General features: G+C 56.6%; 2 protein-coding genes across 5 annotated transcripts; one reads left to right on the top strand and one right to left on the bottom strand.

Moving 5' to 3' along the window:
• The first annotated feature begins 283 nt into the window (after positions 1-283).
• PLEKHG2 (pleckstrin homology and RhoGEF domain containing G2) lies at positions 284-13,624 on the top strand. 3 transcript variants are annotated; one of them, XM_067720606.1, is made up of 19 exons: positions 284-1,167; positions 1,833-1,956; positions 2,760-3,028; positions 3,107-3,207; positions 4,114-4,180; positions 4,300-4,346; positions 4,586-4,736; positions 5,058-5,195; positions 5,388-5,588; positions 6,032-6,124; positions 6,214-6,300; positions 6,885-6,918; positions 7,010-7,111; positions 7,210-7,257; positions 7,335-7,373; positions 7,540-7,556; positions 7,742-7,918; positions 8,027-8,951; positions 9,034-13,624. In XM_067720606.1, exons 2-19 carry the CDS (start codon positions 1,854-1,856, stop codon positions 10,602-10,604), a joined length of 4,170 nt encoding a protein of 1,389 aa, XP_067576707.1. In that variant the 5' UTR covers positions 284-1,167; positions 1,833-1,853; the 3' UTR covers positions 10,605-13,624. The 3 variants fall into 3 exon arrangements, with proteins under 3 accessions (XP_067576707.1, XP_067576705.1, XP_067576706.1); XM_067720604.1 differs by having other exon boundaries at positions 2,757-3,028; XM_067720605.1 differs by lacking the exon at positions 284-1,167 and having other exon boundaries at positions 1,262-1,956; positions 2,757-3,028.
• A 1,156-nt stretch (positions 13,625-14,780) lies between these two features.
• Positions 14,781-17,402, bottom strand: RPS16 (ribosomal protein S16). 2 transcript variants are annotated; one of them, XM_067720608.1, is made up of 5 exons: positions 17,242-17,402; positions 17,003-17,104; positions 15,268-15,364; positions 15,119-15,166; positions 14,781-14,984 (listed from the first exon to the last, which is right to left on the bottom strand). In XM_067720608.1, exons 1-5 carry the CDS (start codon positions 17,287-17,289, stop codon positions 14,839-14,841), a joined length of 441 nt encoding a protein of 146 aa, XP_067576709.1. In that variant the 5' UTR covers positions 17,290-17,402; the 3' UTR covers positions 14,781-14,838. The 2 variants fall into 2 exon arrangements, with proteins under 2 accessions (XP_067576709.1, XP_067576708.1); XM_067720607.1 differs by having other exon boundaries at positions 15,119-15,364.
• Positions 17,403-17,760: the final 358 nt, after the last annotated feature.

The raw sequence follows: 17,760 nt of genomic DNA, 5'->3' as shown, positions 1-17,760 counted from the left end.
GGGTTCTTTCAGTCATTCCTGGCCACGTGACCTTGATGGATTGCTCCGCCTCGTCTTTGCATATACAAATAGGAATCTTTGGATTGGCCAATAGGAGAAAGTGCGTTACCAGTTCCGGATTCTCACGCCTGGAAGGCTCTTGCTGTAAAAGGGAAAAGTCCGCGAGGCTTTTGGAATGTGGGGGTGTAGCCTGCCTGGGACTCGCCTTCTCATGAATATTCAGAAACCAGAGAGGAGGGGTCTTAACCCTTCGTTGGCTGGCCGGCCGGAAGGCGGCCCCTCCCCCCTGCGGGCGGGAACAGGATATGAGCCCGGGCGGCTGGGGGGAGGGGAAGCCCCAGGCGACCGCCCCCCGCCCCACTGCTGGGACCGGGCTCTCCAGCCACAGATGTATGTCGCGCCGCCGCCGCCAGAGCCGGCGCCACCCATCCCGGAGCCTGAGGGGTCCACAGTCGCAGACTCCAGCCTCCCGAAACTGCACCGCGTCCTGAGGGACCCCGAAGCCCAGGCCCCAGCGTCCAGGCTAGAGGACCCCAGATATCCAGGTGCCCAGCGCCCCCTCCTGGAGGAGCTAGGAGTCCGGGACATCAGCGCCGCGCGACCCTGGAGGCCGAGCTTCCTGCACCCGGTTTCCAAGAATTTAGGATCCCAGACCGGAGATTCCCTCCAGAGTTTCCCAGAAAGCTGAGCCCAGGACTCCCCGGGTTTGAGGAACTTGGGATACGGACTCCTAGCGCCCCATCCAGCCCGTTTGGGGTTGAAGCGCCAACTACTTCAAGAGGACCCTGGAATTTGGGGCTCCCTGCGCTCCCTCCTGGAGTTGGTTTAATCCCTGCTCTTAGAGTTAGGGGAACTCAGGAATCCGGCCCCCCCACCCCACGGCCCCATCTAGAAGACTCAGGAATTAGGGTTCCCAGCACCCCCATCTGAGACTCAAGAGTCGACGCCCCCAGCATCTTCCATTTAGAGGACCAAAGAAATTTGGACCACTGCACCCCATCCTCCGAGAGACCCCGGATTCTGGTTCACGGATCCTGAGAGCCCGAAGTTCAAACCCCTGACTTGCAGAGAGACCCAGGAGTCCCGGCTCTGCGCCTCCCCGGGGACCGTGCTAGGGTCGAATAGGAACTGGGCTGCCTCGGTTCGGGGCTGGAGACTCCCCGGGAGGTGAGGGGGGAGGCGAGGGGCCCCGACGGGTTGGGGGAGGGGGCGGCGCCGCTGCCGCTGAACAATGAGGGGGCGTGCCGGCGGGGGGCGAGCGGAGGAGCTGGCGGGAGTTGGGGGCTAGAGGGGTGTGGGGAGGCGCTGCAGGGGAGCTGCGGCGGTGGGAACAGTGAGTGGATCACGGAGGGACTGGCTGGAGGGGGTCGAGAACTCAGGGCCAGCGCCCCAACTCGCAGCTCTCCGCGGGGGAGGGAGCCGTCTGCAGGACCCTGGCATCCGGTCCCCCAGCCTCCTCCGCCCTCCCCTGGGACCCCGCGGCCTCCCGCCCACGGCTTTTTCCCAGCCCTGCCCCTCGCCCTCGGCTCCAGCCGGAGCCCAAACGTTCCCAGGATCCCTGAGCGTCCGGCCCCAGACACGGCAGACTCACAGCTTGGACGACTCTTTCGCTCGCTTTACTCTTTTGTCTCACCCTTTCCATCTTTTTCTCAGTGTTATCTCTCCTTGCTCCCCTCTTTCTATCACTTTGCCTCTGTCTCCCCCAGTAGTTACTCCCAGGGCCCCCTCCCAGGATTTAGACCACACTGTTCATTCTCAGCCCCCAGCCTCTGAGCGTGGGGGGCAGGGAGGCCTATGGGGTCCTGATATCCAGGAAGGGGGTCTTTCTGCAGAAGCCGCTGAGCCACTCAGCCATGCCCGAAGGAGCCCGTGGACTGGGCCTGTCCAAACCCAGCCCTAGCCTCGGCCGCAGAGGTGAAGTGTGTGACTGTGCGGCTGTGTGTGAGACTCGGACAGGTGAGCCTGTGAGGGAGGGGTGGAGCCTGCTGGGCATTCATTCTTTCATGAAAGACACTGCAACGCTCTGGGGCTGACTCAGTGCTGGCAACACAGGCTGACCAAGACAGCCCCAGCCCTGCATGCACAGAGCTTCAGGTCTGGTCCGGGAGATGGACCCATCCCCATACCATGATAGTCCAGAGGGGAAGCCCAGCATAGAGTGGTCAGGGCTGGGATGAGGAAAGCCCCGGGGACTGTGAGAACTTAATCTGGGAGGTCCAGGGAGGCTTCCTGGAGGAGGGGACATCTAAACTGAGAATTGAAAGATGAGGAGGAATGAGTTGAGCGAGGCAAGGAAGAGTGTTCTGCACAGAGGGAGCAGTATGTGCAGGGGCACAGAGGTGAGAAGAGGCTGCTTATTTGAGTAACTGAAAGAAGCTGAGTGTGACTGGAGTCCAGAGGGTAAGAAGTGGTGTGTCGGGACGAGAGCAGACTGGAAAGGTCTCTAATGGCCACCTTGCACAGGCCCCTGTGGATCTGAGGAATCTGGACTTTACCCTGAGGGCAGGAATGGGGTTATACTCATGGGAGTGACAGAATCAGGCCAATTAATAAAGTTCCCCCAGGATGACACATGGAGGTGGATTTAAGGAATGGAGACAAGCAGTCCAGAGAGGACCCTGAAGGGAGAGGACAGGGCACAGTGAGGGGAGCAGGGAGCCCATGGGAGAGCTGTTGAGCAGGGCTGGGTGAGCATGGGGGCTAAGCGCACTTACTCAGTTGGGGAGACCCCCTGATCGCCTCTTCCACACCCCCAGCAGCCCCTGCAACCCCCGCCATGGCCTCCCCCCGAGGTTCTGGGAGCTCCACATCCCTGAGCACAGTGGGCTCAGAGGGGGACCCGGCTCCGGGGCCCACCCCAGCCTGCTTGGCCTCCAGGCCAGAGCCCCTTCCGGGGCCCCCCATCCGCCTGCATCTGTCGCCCGTGGGGACCCCAGCTTCGGCGAAACCCTCGAGGCTGGAGCGTGTGGCCCGTGAGATCGTGGAGACGGAGCGGGCCTATGTCCGGGACCTCCGCAGCATCGTGGAGGTGAGGCGGGTAGGCACCCAAGTGCAGTGGGGACCCAGGCCAGCCCCTCCACCCCTGTAACCCCAGTCATTCCCACAGGACTACTTGGGCCCTCTGCTGGACGGCGGGGTTCTGGGGCTGAGCGCGGAGCAGGTGGGCACGCTGTTTGCCAACATTGAGGACATCTACGAGTTCAGCAGGTCAGGGACGGGTGGGATGGGCAGCAGCGCTGCCTCGGGGGGTCGGGGAGGCAGGCTGTGTTCTAACCCCAACCTTGGCACCCCACAGTGCCCTGTCCAGTCTGGAACACGGGGCGTCATGACGTTGGGCAGGGGTCATGATGGGGAGTGAGGATCCAGAGAGGTGGAGGAGTGAGGTGGATGGGAGCCTGAGGGCCCAGCTGAGGTCCAAATATCGGGATGGGTCCAGGCAGCGAGATGGGGCTATCGCTATGTCAGGTCTGGGATCGTGATGAATCCAAGGCTTGTGTGGGGCCTGCCCATCATGACAGTGTGAGCATTTGTGTGACCGGCTCATCCTGGGAAACCCCTCAGTCCCAGACAAACCAGAATGGTTGGCCACTCAGTCCAAGGAGCATGACACCGAGTGTCTTGATGACACCTAATTACACTTATTATTATTATTTTTTGGCCGCACTGCTTGGCTTGTGGGATCTTCGTTCCCCAACCAGGGATTGAACCCAGGCCCAGCAGCGAAAGCGCGGAGTCCTAACCACCGGACCGCCAGGGGATTCCCTAATTACACTTAAAGTTACTGCAGGAGGTTCGTGAGTCACGACAGGGTCTCGGGGTCACAGTGGGATCTTAAGATATCACAGCTCTGAGCGTCCTGACACCCCTCTCCCTGGGTTGTGCCATGAGATGCCCCAGGCTCATGCCAGCTGTAACAAGACCTCGGGCCGAGGAATGTAATGGTAACCAAGGACAAAGTCTGAGCAGGTTGCAGTCCCCCATGTCGCGATCAAAGGACCCTTCGTATGGACATGACATCCCTTGAGAGATCCTGGCGGCCACCAGGGCCCCAGTCTCCTGGAGTCCTCCCATGGGGGGCAGGGCGCCCCCTCACCCTTCCTCTCCCCTCCACAGCGAGCTCCTGGAGGACCTGGAGGGCAGCAGCAGTGCCGGGGGCATCGCCGAGTGCTTCGTGCAGAGGGTGAGGCGAGGGCCTGGGCTGGGGCCTGGGTAAGGGGGGAGCAGGCCTGGGCTAGGCGTTGCGGGGGGGTCATGGGGAGTCGGGAACTGAGGTCTCCCTGACGCCCTTGCTGCCCACAGAGCGAGGATTTTGACATCTACACGTTGTACTGCATGAACTACCCGAGGTGAGGGCCAAGGAGCCCCTGCGGGGCCCCAGGCTGTGCCCACGAGCTGATGTGCCAGCCAAGCTCCCTCCACCCGGACCCATCCAGCTCCTGCCATACCGTGACAGCGTCCACCCTCTCCCTAACCCACCCCGACCCGGGTGGGCCCCTGAGAATTCCAAAACCCTGGCCACTCCCTGACCCCTCCCGGCCTTGCCCACTGTAGCTGCAAGTCTCCCTGACCTGTGCTGTGCCCCCAGCTCCCTGGCCCTGCTCCGGGAGCTGTCAGTGTCTCCGCCAGCAGCCCTGTGGCTGCAGGAGCGCCAGGCCCAGCTCCACCACTCACTGCCCCTGCAGAGCTTCCTGCTGAAGCCTGTTCAGCGCATCCTCAAGTACCATCTGCTGCTGCAGGTCAGCTGTGGCCCCTGGGGGGCTGCTTGGGGAGGGGCAAGGTCCTGTCCATTGGCCACCTGGTGAACATCTGGAGATTGGACCCTGGACGAGTTGGGCAAGGCCTGGGGAGGCATCCGGTCCCTAGAAACTGGGCCGGTGCTTGGGGCAGGGTCTTGCTGGCAGTGGGGGCTGGCGCCAGCTGATTTCACTTCGTGTCTTTGCCTGTTTGTCTCTCTCCGCCTCTGCCCCTGCCTTTATTTGTCTCTCTCTCTTATCCTTGTCATTCTTTCTTCCTCTGTTCCTCTTCCACTCCCTGGGTGCCTGGTGGCTGCCCTCCAGGAGCTAGGCAAGCACTGGGTGGAGGGCCCAGACGCCGGGGGCCGCGAGTTGGTGGAGGAGGCTATCGTGTCCATGACAGCGGTCGCCTGGTACATCAATGACATGAAACGCAAGCAGGAGCACGCTGCGCGCCTCCAGGTGACCCCTGGGAGAGGGCTGGGACCGGCGGCATGGGGGGCAGCGGGCGTGATGGCCTTTGCGGGGTTCGGTCCGTGCGTTGGAGGGCGGGCTGGGACAGCGCAGTCTGGTTGCTAACCCCCCTGTGTTGGTATGCGTACACCACCCACCGGTGTGTTCCTGTGCCCGCTGCACCCGGCGTGGTCCCGGCAGGAGGTGCAGCGGCGGCTGGGTGGCTGGACCGGTCCGGAGCTCAGTGCTTTTGGCGAGCTGGTGCTGGAGGGCGCATTCCGAGGTGGTGGAGGGGGCGGCCCCCGACTTCGAGGGGGTGAACGGCTGCTCTTTCTGTTCTCACGGATGCTGCTCGTGGCCAAGCGCCGGGGACCAGAATACACATACAAGGGCCACATCTTCGTGAGTTCAGGGATGGGGCAGGGCCAGAATGTTACCTGCCAGGTATGTTCTATACACGCATACCTGTAGACCTAAAGGCTGGGGGCAGGATCCGCAAGGAGGGACAACCCAGCTTAAAAGGGCCATGTTTTCTTGAGTCCGAGGTGGGGGGGCAGGGTTTAATAAGGAGGGGTGAGGCCAGTGGGATGCACGGGTGGTGCAGGCCTGGAGGGGGAGGACCTGGATTTGCCCACCAGACAAGCATCTTCATGGGCAGGCATGTCTTCTTGATCCAGATGAGGCGGGGAGGGCTGGTGAGGGAGAGCTGAGCCCAGCCTGGTGGGGAGGGTTGACAGGGGGAAAGGGGACATCTTTCTAGGGGGTAGGGACCCAGATACACATGAGGGGCACATGGATGAGTCTGAGGCCTCTGAACTTGCCTCCCCTCTCTGCCCCTCATCCAGTGTTGCAACCTGAGTGTGACTGAGAGCCCTCGAGACCCTCTAGGGTTCAAGGTGTCTGATCTGACCATTCCCAAGCACAGACACCTGCTCCAGGTGAGCAGAGGGTGGGGCTGGGCGGGCAGGGATCCCCCAGTCCCTAGACCTCACCCCTGGCTCCCCATTCCACCCCACCCTGCCCCCAGGCCAAGAACCAAGAAGAGAAGAGGCTGTGGATTCACTGTCTCCAGCGCCTCTTCTTTGAGAATCACCCCGCCTCCATCCCTGCCAAGGTACAGCTCCTGCCACCGCGGGGGGTCTTCAGGGTGCTGGAGACTCCCCTCCCCCAGTAACACCGAAAAACCCTGACTGCAGGGGGTGCCGTCTTAGAACATGGTAGTTAAATTGCAGCGTTACGTTGCCGGGGTTTCAGTCCCAGCTCCATCACATCCCTGCTTTGTGACTTTAGGCAAGTAATTTAACCTCTCTGGCTTCAGTTTCCTCACCTGGAGGAATGATAGCATCAACCTCATAGGGTTGCGGTGAGGATTAGTCATTATCAGTCGTGTGAGGCACCTGACATGTAGTAGCACCCTTTTTTTTTTTTTTTTTTGCGGTACGCGGGCCTCTCACTGTCGTGGCCTCTCCTGTTGCGGAGCACAGGCTCCAGACGCGCAGGCTCAGCGGCCATGGCTCACGGGCCCAGCCGCTCCGCGGCACGTGGGATCTTCCCGGACCGGGGCACGAAGCCGCGTCCCCTGCATCGGCAGGCGGACTCTCAACCACTGCGCCACCAGGGAAGCCCAGCAGCTTCCCTGGACCGTGACTGGGGTGCTCAGGGACCAGCCCCCTCATCCCTCATCCTTGTCTCTTTCAGGCAAAACAAGTTCTCCTTGAAAACAGCCTGCACTGTGAGTTGGGGCCCTGTGTTGGGAGGATGTGGCAGTAGAGGAATCACTTCTAAGAAAAAGTAAAGTGTTAGCCCCAAATCTCTCCCTGCAGGTGCTCCTAAAAGTAAGTCTATCCCAGAGCCCCTGACACCTCCACTTGGGTCTCCCCGACCTCGAGATGCTAGACGTTTCACCCCTGGACGAAGGAACACAGGTAAAGGGGATGGAACCCTGAGTTCCCTCTCCCTCCACTCCTCCCCCAGAAGCCTGGAGCTGGGCTCCTAACAAGGTTCTGATCCGCCTCTCCCATAGCTCCATCTCCAGGACCCGCCACTACCCGCCGTGGCCGCAGACAGTCTGGTGAGTACCCTTCACCTAAAAGTGAACTAGGCATCAGGTGGGACCTGGCCCCTGACATCACTGTGTCCTCCCTCCAGAGCCCCTGAAGGACCCTTACGTCATGTTTCCACAGAACGGTGAGGGACCACCCACCCCGGCCTGCTCCGTCCCTGTCTGTCTGTCTGTTCCCGGGGATGCCCAGAGTTCGTGAGGGAGGGGTGATAGGGGCAGCTCATCAATGACAAGGAATAACACTTGTTCTTACATCTCACTCTTTTCTCTTTCTCATGTCTTCATCCCCAGCTAAGCCTAGACTCAAGGTGAGAAACATCCTGGGACAGGGTTTGTTTTGGGTCCTGGACTCCTGGGTCTGAGGGAGGAGGGAGCTTGGGTTCCAAAGTGCTGGGTCTGAAGAAGAAGGGGGCTGGGGACTGGATTCCTCTGTCTCAGGGAGGAGGGGGATGGGGCCCTGGACTCCTGCCCTCCTTCCTTTCCTTCCTCACAGCACACTGGCAGTGAGGGGGAGCTCTACCCGCCCTTAGAGCCTCTGCCACCAGTTCCAGCTTCTGAACCCCCTGAGGACCTGGAGGACACTGGGCCCCCCACGCTGGACCCCTCTGGGACCTCAATCACTGAAGAAATCCTGGAGCTGCTAAACCAAAGAGGCCTTCGGGATCCAGGGGTGAGTCGGGCATCCCCTCACGGTGTCCTTGGGGCTCTGGGCCTGGGCAGGCACAGCCTGGGGGTCAGGGGGGCCAACCCACCCTGATACCTTGGGCTTCTTCCTCAGTGCCCACTACAGCCACCCCCCCATGACATTCCCAAGTTCCCCGGAGATTCCCAGGTGCCAGGCGACAGTGACACCCTCGCATTCCAAGCCCCGCCCAGCCGGGACTCTTCAGAAGAGGAGGAGGAAGAAGAGCTGGATACGGATGAACGGGGCCCTTCCCCACTCCACGTCCTAGAGGGGCTTGAAAGTTCCATTGCGGCTGAAATTCCTGACATTCCCAGCCTTTCCAAAAGTCCTGATGTACCCAACCTCCCTGAAATTCCCAGCCTTTCTGAAATTCCCCAAATGCCCCGCCTTCCCAGTCTCTCTGACATTTCCAGTGTTTTTGAAATGCCCTGCCTTCCAGCCATACCCAGTGTCCCCGACATTCCTAGTCTCTCCAACGCTCCCACCCTCCCCTGTGACTCCTGGCTCCAGGGACCTCTGCAGGAGCCGGATGAGGCTCTAGCCACCAGGAGAGAGCTCTTCCCTGGAAGCAGTTCTGGAAAACTGGGAGAGCCCTCCTCAGAAAGCAGGGCAGGCCAAGAGGAGGGTGAAGGAGTATCATACCCAGCTTTCCAGCCCCGGGATGTCACCCAAGGTCAGGAATTCCCAGATGAGCTGGAGTTCCGCCCTTGCTCAGAAATCCGGAGTGCCTGGCGGGCACTGGAGCAGGGGCAGCCGGCCCGGCCAGGTTTCCCAGAGCCGCTGCTGATCCTGGAGGATTCAGATCTAAGTGGAGGCAGCGGAAGCGGGAAGGCAGGAGCCCCAACTTCGGAGAGGTCAGCGTCCCGAGTGCGAGAGTTGGCCCGGCTTTACAGCGAGCGGATCCAGCAGATGCAGCGGGCTGAGACCCGGGCATCAGCCAACGCCCCCCGCCGCCGGCCACGGGCTCTGGCCCAGCCGCAGCTGTTGCCCTGCCTGCCCCGTGAGCAGGCTGAGCCAGGTGAGGTCCAGGTATGTGGTTGGCAGACGCAGCCCATGTGGGGGCATCCATCCTAACTCTCTCCACCTTGCTTTGCATACAGGGCCCCTGCCTGCCTTTGGACATGTGCTCGTATGTGAGCTGGCCTTCTCGCTGACCTGCGCCCAGGAATCTGTCCCCCTAAGCCCTGCTGCCCAGGTTCAAGCTGCCACAGCTGTGACTAAGCAGCGAGGCTGCCTGGACGGCCAGCGTCTAAATGTTTCAAGTTTGCCTGAGCAACACCATCTGGGCATCCAGGTTCCAGCTGCTACCCCTCTGCCTGAGCAAGGAGGCCTCTGGAATATCCGGATTCCAGCCACCACACCTTTGCCCAAGCAGGAAGACCCCCCCAACGGCCAGATGCCAGCTATTACAACTTTGCCGGATCAAGAAGGCCACCCGGAAATCCAAGTTCCAGCTGCCACTCCTTTGCCGGAGCATAGAGGCCACATGGATATACCGGTTCCATCTACCACCTCTTTTCCTGAGCAAGGATGCCACGTGGACATCCAAGTTCCAATCACCCCAGCTTTGCCTAAGCGGGGAAGTTGCTCTGATGTCATGGCTTTAGCCGCCACTCCTACGCCCAAGCGAGAAGGCCACCTGGACAGCCAGAGCTCAACCAACACCCCGTTAACTAAGCAAGGAGATTCTAGGGCTGTTCAGTCCCCAGCCACTGCCTGTGGCCAAGCCGTCGATCCTTTGCTTATACACAGAAGCAGCCTAGACCCTCAGATCCCAGCTGACACCCCAGTGCCCTTGCAACACGACCTCCCTGACATTCAGGTTCCGGGTACCTCACCTTTGCCTGCACATGGAGGCCACCTAGACCATCAGACCCCAGCCAACACTCTGCCGTCCTTGCCCCGGGACCTCCCACACTTTCAGGTTCCAGCTGCCGTACCTTCCCCGCAGCCACAAGGCCTCACGGACACCCAGGTCCAAGCCCTCCCACCTTTGCCCCAGCAGGGAGGCCTCCCGGACATCCAGGGTCCAGCTGCTGCGCCTCTGCTTGAGGAGCAAAGCCTCACAGACCTCCAGGGTCAGAAACTGATACCTTTGTTGGAGCAGAAGAGCCTCACCAACGACCATGTTCCAGCTGCCCCACCTTTGCCTGAGCAAGGGGGCCCTCGGGACATTCAGGGCCTGTTACCCACCCGAGTCCAGACCACGGTGGTTTTGTCTAAACAAGGAGGCCACGCGGTCTCTCACGTTGCCAGGTCAGAGTCGTCAGACTTGAGCCCACCCCACAGTCCCCCACTCACAACCCGGCAGCTCCTGGGCTCCAACGCAGCTGCCCTGTCAAGATACCTGGCAGCCTCATACATCAGCCAGAGCCTGGCGCGGCGGCAAGGGCCTGGAGGAGAGGCTCCCCCAGCCTCCCGGGGCCCTTGGCCCTCCTCCGCCCCCACGTCACGGGCACCTTCACCGCCACCCCAGCCTCAACCCCCAGCGCCCCCAGCCAGGAGGCTCAGCTATGCCACCACGGTCAACATCCACGTCGGGGGTGGCGGGCGGCTACAGCCAGCCAAGGCCCAGGTCAGGTTGAACCACCCTGCTCTCTTGGCAACCCCCCAGGAATCAGTGGGCCTTCGCAGAGCCCAGGGGGCTCCCGACGCCCCTTTCCACATGTGAGCCAGGATGTCGCGCTTCTTGAAAAGCAGAGACTTCAGCCAGATGCCACAGACCCTCAGAATTCACCCGGAAGTCCAGACGCTGAACACAGGTCTAAAAATTGCCACAGCTTTCCAACACCTGGCGTCTTTGGCACATGGGCCTTATTACTTAACCTGGATTAACCCAACAGGGATGGGCAAGGGGATGTCATTAATATTTTGTTAATATTATGAAATTATGTATCTTTCCCATTCTGGGGGCCGTGGGGGATGACAGAAGGCGACAATGAATGGGGAGGTCTGATACAGCACAAATCAGTCGTTCTGAAAATTTGGGGAATCTCAAACTCCTTTGAGAATTACTGAAGACTGGACCCATTACAGTTTGGTGTGTGATTCTAGAGGGTTTATGAACTGCTTGATGCCTATCTAGGAAGGCCAAGTTAAGAAGCTTTCTCCCAAGCAGATCCCTCAAAATTCATTCCCTTAGCAGTTTATCCAGTTGATGTGTCCCACCATCATCTATTCCTCTCATCTACTTAGCCAATTCTATCCACCCAGCTATCTCTCCGTCATCTCCCTCTGTCCATCCGTCTTCCAATCCATCATCCCACCAATATGTCTTGCTTTATTCAACTTTCTCTACCCTATTCATCCATCATCCTACCCCACCCCGCATCTAGCACCCGTTCCTCCGTCAATCCACTCATCTATTATCCCACCTGTCCGTCTTCTCCAACCAACTCTCTCCATTCATCCATTTGTCCCTCCATATTCCCATCTATGTCCATTCATTCGTACATCTCATCACTCAACCATCTCCTAATCCATCGAGCCAACCGTCCATTTAACCATCTCTGCCACCATCCATCCAACCATTTTAATCTCTTTACATCCATCCCTCCGTAATTGGATTCTTCTGGGTCTTGGTACTACAAAATTTCGGAGACAAGTTCCCCGCTAATGCCAAAATGGATCAGGTTTGGGGTTCTGGCAGAAGGGTCCCACATCTGCCTTATTTCTCTTGGCAACCACTCTCCACCCTCCTAAGTATTCCAGTTCTCGTACCCACCCATCGAATTCTTCTATCAGATCTCTTTACTCCCTCTCTCTAGTTGGGGACCTCTACAGTGCCTCAATATGCCCCCACACCCCAAAGTAATTCAGGTCTTAGGGACAAAGGCTTTTATATTAAGATCGTTCTGTCCTCCTCCCAGCAGTGGTATGCCCAGTGAGAAGCACAATTTAAGCAGTTTCTTTGGTCATACTAGCTGCTTTTATTGAACACTTAACCTCTTGTGCTTTAGTGCATCATCTGTTTAGTCTTCCCTGGAATTCTCTGAGACACCGCAGCATCATGGCTGAGTTGAAGTCCCAGCTTTTCTAGTACTTGGTGTGTTAACTTCCCTCCGAGCCTCGGTTTCCTCATCTGCACGATGAGGACAGCAATACCTGCCTCGCAGGATCATCGGAAAGTTTCAGTGAGCGTATCCTTACTTCCCAAATGTATTTAAGCCTGACTCACCGAGGCAGTGTTCAAATCAGATGCCCCAGGATCTAGTCCCAACCCATGGAATGAGAACCTCCAAGGCAGGAGCCTAAGAGTCTGGTTTTAACAATCAATTAACGGCAACAACAAAAAATGCTGTTATTGAGTACTAACTGCATACCACAGGCATTAGTCACTTTATTTGAACTCGTTCACTCTGAGTCCTCACAACATCCCTAAAAGGCAAGTGAGGATGATTCTTACCCCCCACTTTAGAGATGAGGAAACTGAGGCACAGAGAGGATAAGGGACTTGCCCAAACAAGTGGGAAGGAGCAGAGCTGGGACTCATCCACACTGCCAAGCCCATCGGCACTTTTACTTGAGGGCGTCAGGCGCTGTTCTTGTCACTGGGGGCACAACAGGGAATAATTCCTTGCCCACAAGGGGCTTGCAGCCTGGTGCTCCAAAGGCCCTAGGTAATTGGTCATTAGCTGGGTAAACTGAGTAAGTCCTGGCTCAGTAAGCGTCAGCTGCTGGCTTCTGTTCAGTTATTGAGTGGTTACCATGCCATACACCAGGGCCTAGACTGAGTCGGCTTCTTGGCCTGGACCTGCTCCGCTGCAGCCTCCCACAAAGGTCAGGGCTGAGGCTGGCCCTCCCCTCTTCCGCCCCCGGCTGCACATTCCCAGCTGAAAGAAAGTTCCCAGCCTGGCCTGGGCTCCCAGCGGTGCCGGAATTCCTGGTATTTGAGGAGGCAGCAGGGAGGAAGGAGGCCGTCTACTCCAAGGCTTGGAGTGGGGAAGGAGAGGCAAGCCCCCTCAGCCACTCCAGATGCGTCCCAGCTGTGCCTCTGGGAGGGGGCTAAGAGTCTCAGTAAGGGGGTCTCCGGACCCCGTGCGAAAACCCTGGGCACTAGGCCTGCCTCGGGCCCTCCTACTCCCTGCCCCTGAATTCCATTCCTCCTGCCTGCCCAACTCCTACCTCTGCTTCATAACCCCAGCTCCAACGCCTCCTCAGGAATACCTTTCTTGCTGGTCTACTACAGCCTGCCTTTTGTAAACTGTCTTTAGAGCTGCAATTAAGACAGGCTTGAAAAGGAAAAGGGCAGCTGTCCACTGCCTTCTTTGGGACACTGCTGCCCTCCTTGGGATGTTTAGGTTAATGCCAGCCAAACCCAGTTAACCCGAGTTAACTCCAGCTCCAGTGCAAAACTTGGTGAGGTAGTTATTTAGCCACTAGGCTAACTTTCTCACCAGCTAACACGAAGACACCTGCCTGTCACCAACGTCACAGGGATGTTGTAAACACTTAGCCTGGCAACCAGATGGAGCTCAATCAACCCCGCTCTCCATCTGTAAGAAGCACTTTGTATGTTTTCTCTGTACACCAGTGCTGTCCCACAGAATTTTCCTGTGACAATGTTCTCATCAGTGCAGCCCAGCTTGGCGGCCACATGTGGCTACGGTTTTGGTAGGGCAGACATACAAAAAGGGCAACTAGTCAGTAAATCCCAAAGTCCTTCTTTTATAAAGAAAATTTGTGAAACTCTCCTTGATTAAGTGTGTAATGATGTTCTTGCCAGTACTCAGCAGGGGGAGTAGTGAGGAAGCCCACTTGGGGGCAGATCGCTTAAGTATCCAGGTTGGCTGCAAAGGCTGGTATGGAAGCACAGATGCCCTTCCCACCCCAATGATGTTCACTAGCTTCCTTTAAAAATGGGGAAAGAAACTGAAGGCAACTTAATTCACAAACAGTACTTCCCAATACGTATACCAGGGCCATCCCACAGAACTTTCTTCCATGATGGAAATGCTCTATCATCTCTGCAGCCCAGTGGTAGCAACTGAGAGCCCACCTAAGTCAGCTATTATCATCCCATGGCAGACACAATAGATGAACAAGTCCTCAGACCTATATGTTCCCAGGCCCATAAGGACAGTCACCACACTGAGCATAACTGGGACCTGCTTTAAGGAGGCCATGGGGGTGTGGCAGACTTTCTCAGGAGTTATTGTTGACATCCTGAAGGATGTGGCCAATCAGGGGGAAATCATGCACCCATCCACAATGGGGTGGTTACAGCCCCCTGCCCCAATCTCAATCCTATCTACACTACAGGTTGGCATTAAGGAAAATTCCTTTCCCAACACAGGCATGGATGGCTCTTAGTTGCTGACTTAAAGACTCCATCCAGGCAGTTTCTCCTCACTTTGTAGTAAAGACTATTGATCTTACACATTTCCCCTGCTCTTCTCTGACATGTCATTAAAACAACAGCAAAGAGACTTCCCTTGTGGCGCAGTGGCTAACACTGCACATTCCCAATGCAAGGGGCCTGGGTTTGACCCCTGGTCAGGGACTAGATCCCACATGCCACAACTAAGACCCGGCACAGCCACATAAATAAATAAATATTTAAAAATAAATTAAAAAATAAAACAACAGCAAAAAGATTGGGGGAAAAAAAAAACTCACAAGGATACCCCACACAACCAATGACCTAGAACCACGCCCACCTCAGCTGTGCCAACACACTGGACTCTACTGGAGGTGCACAGAAACTGAGACCAGGGCTGCTCCCACCAGCCTCTCCAACCCAACCCATCTCCTACCACGAGTGGTAGCCTCTAGAAAGGCTTCTGGGGCATCTCCTGTATTCCTTTTAGACAAAGACCACCTCAGAAGACCACAGCATAGTCCTTGAAACCTTAAATCCCGTAACATTTTTATTATAAAGGTGAACCCTGATCTTTACGACAGGCTTAACGGTAGGATTTCTGGTAGCGAGCACGGGCACCAGGACCTCCAAACTTTTTGGATTCGCAGCGACGGGGATCAGCTACCAGCAGGGTCCGGTCATACTGGATGAGGATGTCTTTGATCTCCTTCTTGGAAGCCTCATCCACGTCTGGGGATTAAAGTAGGGGTAAAGATTTAGATATGCCAGGAAGCGTCCTCCTGCTCTTTGTGACTAAATGCAAGGGTGCCAGAGCTAGACCTTGACCTGCCCCCCCCCGATGGGAAGGACCCACCCTCACTCACATTTCTGGTAATAGGCCACCAAGGCTTTGGAGATGGACTGGCGGATTGCTGCGAGAAAGAAACACACACACAAAAAAGGTACATCAACTTTAGGAACACCCAAGGGTAGGACCCACCTTCCACCCATGTGCCCAGTGCCTGGGACTCACCATAAATCTGAGCTACATGACCACCACCCTTCACTCGGACACGGATGTCAACACCAGCAAATCGCTCCTTGCCCAGAAGCAGAACAGGTTCCAGTAGCTAGAGCAACAGGAAGCATGACAGGATTTTAGATCACAACCTGGGCAGCCAAGCCACCTCACCGAACATTCCTCCACAACTCTCTCCAAGTAGCTTCGGCCACCACTGGCCTCGAAGTATTAGTGGAAGAGGGTTGGGCTGTTACTCAAGGCACTCTGCACAGCCAGCAGAGCAGGGGCGTTTCCAAGACAGAAGAGATCGCTGAAGGCAACCTGAAACTTGAGGTGGGCTCCCTCCTGTGTTTCCCTCTGGACATCAGATTACCTATCTTTAAGACTGATTCTTAGAATGCTGGCACTTTAGCCCAACACTAAGGAACACCTCTGCAGCCACCAAGGCTGCCCCAAACAGTGAAAAGCCACTCCTGAGCTACGTCACGTGCTTTCCCCACCTGAGCTCTGTGCCCTCCCTTTGAGTCTCACAGATTTCCAGAAAAATTACAACTATGCTATAACCCTATTTTGTTTTACCTACTTCAGGCCTCAGCTCACAAGTCTCCCCCAACCCTGCTCTGAAGCTTCCACCCAGGTTTGAGCCAGAAACCTTCTCTGGGCTCCTGTACGCCAGCTTTGACTACTTTGGAGCAGTGTCTGGTACTGGGGTCCAATGTGTCTCCCCCACTGGATTGGGAGCTCTGTGGCGGCAGGCCCTGAAGCCATCAGGGTCACTGATTTGTCTCCAGCTCTCAACACAGGCTGCACACACAAAGCCTTCGAGTAAACTAACAGTAAGAATAAGCCACAATACTCAATTATCTGCTATACAAAGGAATCTCAGACACCACCTTATTAAGTTTTAACTAACCCTGCAACGGAGATGTTATTCTTCACCTTTAAAAGCAATAGACTTAACAAATGCATTCTCACACACACCAACAACCTCACAAGGAAAATCCAATTTACCCTCACAACAGCCCTCCAAGGTAGGAATTATTCCTATTTTACAGAAAAGGTAAGTTACTGCCTCAAATCACTCAGCTAGAAACGGCAGAAATCAAACTCGGATCTCTTTCCATTCTGAGCCAAAGAAACTGAGACCTTCCAATAAAACTTTATTCAGGGGAAAAAATAAAAAGAAACTGAGGCTCAGACAGAGAGAGGAGGAACTCCTTTCACAGCCAAGCAGAACAAACTCAAATTCTTATAATGCTTATTAAGTATGTACAATATTCAAACCCTACTTTATTCACAATGTTTCGAAGAACAAAACATTGATTCCTGTTGTCGGAGAGTGTATACGACCCTAAAAGTCAAAACATTAAGAAATAAACAACCTTATATCCCTATTAACTTATTGCAAGAAATCAGACCACATAAACTTGCGTAATCCCCATGCCATTCGGTCCCCAAAACTGAGTGAGCTTCCAAATAACCCAGTTAAGCACCTGCTTAATCTTCAACATCCACGTTTTCACTCTCAATTCAAGCTTTTGTAACATCGCCTGAACCCCCAACACCCGACTCCATTCATCGACAAATACCCCATTTTCCTGTCCCCTACTCAGCTTCTAAACGTCCCATTATTGACACCAGACCCTTCAGCTTCCAAGATCGACGAACTCCAGGAACCCACTTACTCCAACATCTCCATCTCCAGAACCCTCCAGTCAACCCAAACAACCATCCTTAATTCCGGTACCTTGTACTGCAGCGTGCGAGGTTCGATCATCTCCAGGGGACGCCCGTTTACCTTGATGAGGCCGTTACCTCGTTTGCAGTGCGCCACGGCCGTGGCCGTCTTCTGCGGAAAGCGAAGGGAAAACAACGGAGCCACGTGAGCTCCGGGCCCCGGCTCCCAAGTCGACTCCAGAACCCTGCCCACAAGCCTCTCCCCGACCCAGGCCTCCTCTCGCCCCTACCATCGGGAGCCCGGCTTACCTTGCGTCCGAAGACCTGCACCGACTGCAGAGGGCCCTTAGCCGGCATGGCTGCGAGCGTTCACAGGAGCTCTTCACCGTGCGGCGCCGCAACCGGAAAAGGAAAATGCGGGCCCAACCTGGCTGCTTTTCACGGTCTGCGCAGGCGCGTTGTGCTCACCTTCGCGACAGGAGGGAGCTTTACGGCTAGTGGGCGGGGCTTTGGATTGGCAGCGGGAAGGTGGGTCCAGAGAGCGGAGGGGGCGGGCCCCGGGAGCGGAAGGGGCGGGGCTTGAAGGGTGTCGGGGGGCTGACAGAGAAGGGTGCGGACAAGACGAAATTCACATCCTTGGTCTTCCTTGATCACCGCCAGTTCTCATTTGCATTTAGGCTCTTTAATAACCTCCCTCCGCTCCCATACGCAACCGATTATCGCCCTTTTCGAAGGAGGTTTGTGTTACTGCTTCATCATCGGCAATCTTCTTCCCCTCTAGAGTTCCCTTCTGAGAAACCTGGCAGGATTCAGACTCCCCCTACGTCC

The sequence above is a fragment of the Pseudorca crassidens genome, chromosome 20 (genome assembly GCF_039906515.1).
Source record: "Pseudorca crassidens isolate mPseCra1 chromosome 20, mPseCra1.hap1, whole genome shotgun sequence".
In the NCBI taxonomy this organism is placed as follows: Eukaryota; Metazoa; Chordata; class Mammalia; order Artiodactyla; family Delphinidae; genus Pseudorca; species Pseudorca crassidens.
This window is presented reverse-complemented; position numbering and strand designations above follow the sequence as displayed.